This window comes from Notothenia coriiceps, unplaced genomic scaffold (genome assembly GCF_000735185.1).
Source record: "Notothenia coriiceps isolate Sejong01 unplaced genomic scaffold, NC01 NC01_scaffold00020212, whole genome shotgun sequence".
In the NCBI taxonomy this organism is placed as follows: Eukaryota; Metazoa; Chordata; class Actinopteri; order Perciformes; family Nototheniidae; genus Notothenia; species Notothenia coriiceps.
Genome location: NW_011352913.1, coordinates 1 through 2222, shown reverse-complemented (window position 1 = coordinate 2222; position 2222 = coordinate 1). Strand labels below are relative to the sequence as shown.

The window sequence follows — 2222 nt, the reverse complement described above, 5'->3', positions numbered from 1 at the left end:
GTATTTGTGCAAAACACAAACACAATACTGCACCATGATTACAAATGGTGAAATACAATGTAAAAATACCGAAAAAATACCAGCTCACTAAAATCACAACCGCTCAAACCAACTACTAACTACTACCGCGGATTGGGCAGAGAACGAGTCCGAGAAAGTTGCCCCCCCATGTGACGTAATATGACGTTAAAAAAAAGCAGTTTTTAGTAGCAGAGCTCAAAACGGCTCCTTTCCCTCTGAATTCCTTATGTCTCGTAAAACATATCAAATCCTGCATTAACATTTTGAATTGTAATTTTCAGGCAAGGTTAAGCATAAATGAAGAAAAAAAAACCTGCAAGATGCTCTTTAAAGTTTTAGTGTGTTATTTTATAAAGAGTCTGCTTGAACCACCTTTTCAATATTTGGTTTCTATAAATATACGTTTTACTGCATTTGACACAATGGGCAAGTTTATTTGTACAGCACCTTTCAACAACAGAGCAAAACAACATGCTTTACATCAGACAGGCATGAAGAAAATATATATATAAAGAATACATAAAGTACATAAAGAGAGTATAAGGCGTCAAAAGGCTTTTTTCTCAGATCCAAACATGCTGTCATATTGTCCTTCCAGCTGACAACTATGTAAGGATGAATCATACTACATTTCAGGAACTGCACTTTATGTTAAATGTGTTTCAGCTTATTGACAAATGTACACTTCTGACATCTTAAAATAGAAATGCTTTCCAGATTTAATGTGTTGCCTTGTGTGTAAATAGTGCCAAAGAGGTTTTTTTAAGCAAACCTAACAAATCACAAACTTGACAATTTGTCACTCAAAGATTTAATCCGTCAAGTTATAACTCTCCCATTTACTACCCAATTAGATACACATGCTATTGTTACGGTATCATTTTGTCCAGGTGTTATTGATGCTGAGGAAATAAAAAACATGACTTTAACATTAGCCCCTTACACTTTACCAAAGAGAAGACTCTTACATATGATGCGGATTTTTGTTAAATTCAGTCCATATATTAAAGGGTTGAAGAGTGGTGGGAAGGTGAAAAAGTACAGAGATAAAAAAATACGCAACATGTTGGGAACACCGCTCATATCAAACCTGCTCTGTGAAACTTCAAAAAAAGCCCCGAAGGAGAAGTTGAGCAGGGAAACAAGGTGAGGTGTGCAGGTGCTGAGAGCTTTCTGTCTGGTCTGTTTGGAGCCAGAGAAACACACTCTGAGGATCCTCATGTAAGAGTAAAACGTTAAAATGATGAGAGCAACTATAACAGTACACGTGTAAACAAGTCCATACACATTATTGACTGTAGTGTCAGAGCAGGCCAATGTAACAATGTGGAAGTTATCACAGTACACTTTGTTAATGATGTTCCCACACAGCTGTAGAGAGGCACTCAATGATATCAGGATAACTACATTAAGAAAGGGGAAAAACCAGGTTAGAGCGATAAACATGGCAGCTTTGGTACAAGTCATTCGTGTGTTATAATGCAGAGGATGACAGATAGCAAGATATCTGTCATAAGACATGATGGCTAAATTATAAATCTGTACATTTGCATATGTATACACAGAGAAAATCTGCAGGAAGCAGAACGGAGCAGAGACAGTGTGAATGTCAGAGAGGATCTGAACCAGAAGGAATGGAAACAGCCCTGAACTACCACATAGTTCATTTACAAACAGGCTGCACAGAAAAAGGTACATAGGTTCATGTAAGCTCCTGTTCACACAGATAACCACAATCAGCAACACGTTGGCACCTATAATACACACATATAAACACATGACAATCGTGAAGAACAAGTATTTAAAAACCCCCGTGTCGAAGAAGGCACTCAGTATAAAATATGAAACATGAGTAGAGTTCACCATGGTCCTCCTCATTTAAACATGCAATGAAACAGATTGTATACTCATCTCTCCTTAAAGTCTGTATGATGTTCAGATCAGAATAACGGAGCACAGTTAGTGGAGGACATTGTGTGAAGCTGCAGACTCACTGAGCTCAGACTCCCTGCTGCTTGTACCTTCTTCAGTAAGGGGAGCCAATCACAGCACTCCATCCCTATTGTCAAAGGACCCACTGACCGACCTGTAACCATAGTTTAGATGCTAACATGCTTATGCTAACATTAGTCGTAATCAGTTTGGCACCTAACTGCCATTAGTCTTAGAGTTGTTTGTGTGTCCTAATTTATTTATTTATT

General features: G+C 37.9%; 1 protein-coding gene across 1 annotated transcript; it reads right to left on the bottom strand.

Moving 5' to 3' along the window:
- Positions 1–960: 960 nt before the first annotated feature.
- Positions 961–1899, bottom strand: LOC104952611 (olfactory receptor 142-like). The gene has a single exon (XM_010779460.1). The coding sequence runs from the start codon at positions 1897–1899 to the stop codon at positions 961–963; it is 939 nt and encodes a 312-aa protein (XP_010777762.1).
- Positions 1900–2222: the final 323 nt, after the last annotated feature.

Excerpts from the sequence above, each read along its gene's own strand:
- LOC104952611 (XM_010779460.1), bottom strand. The coding sequence starts at position 1,899 with ATGAGGAGGACCATGGTGAACTCTACTCATGTTTCATATTTTATACTG.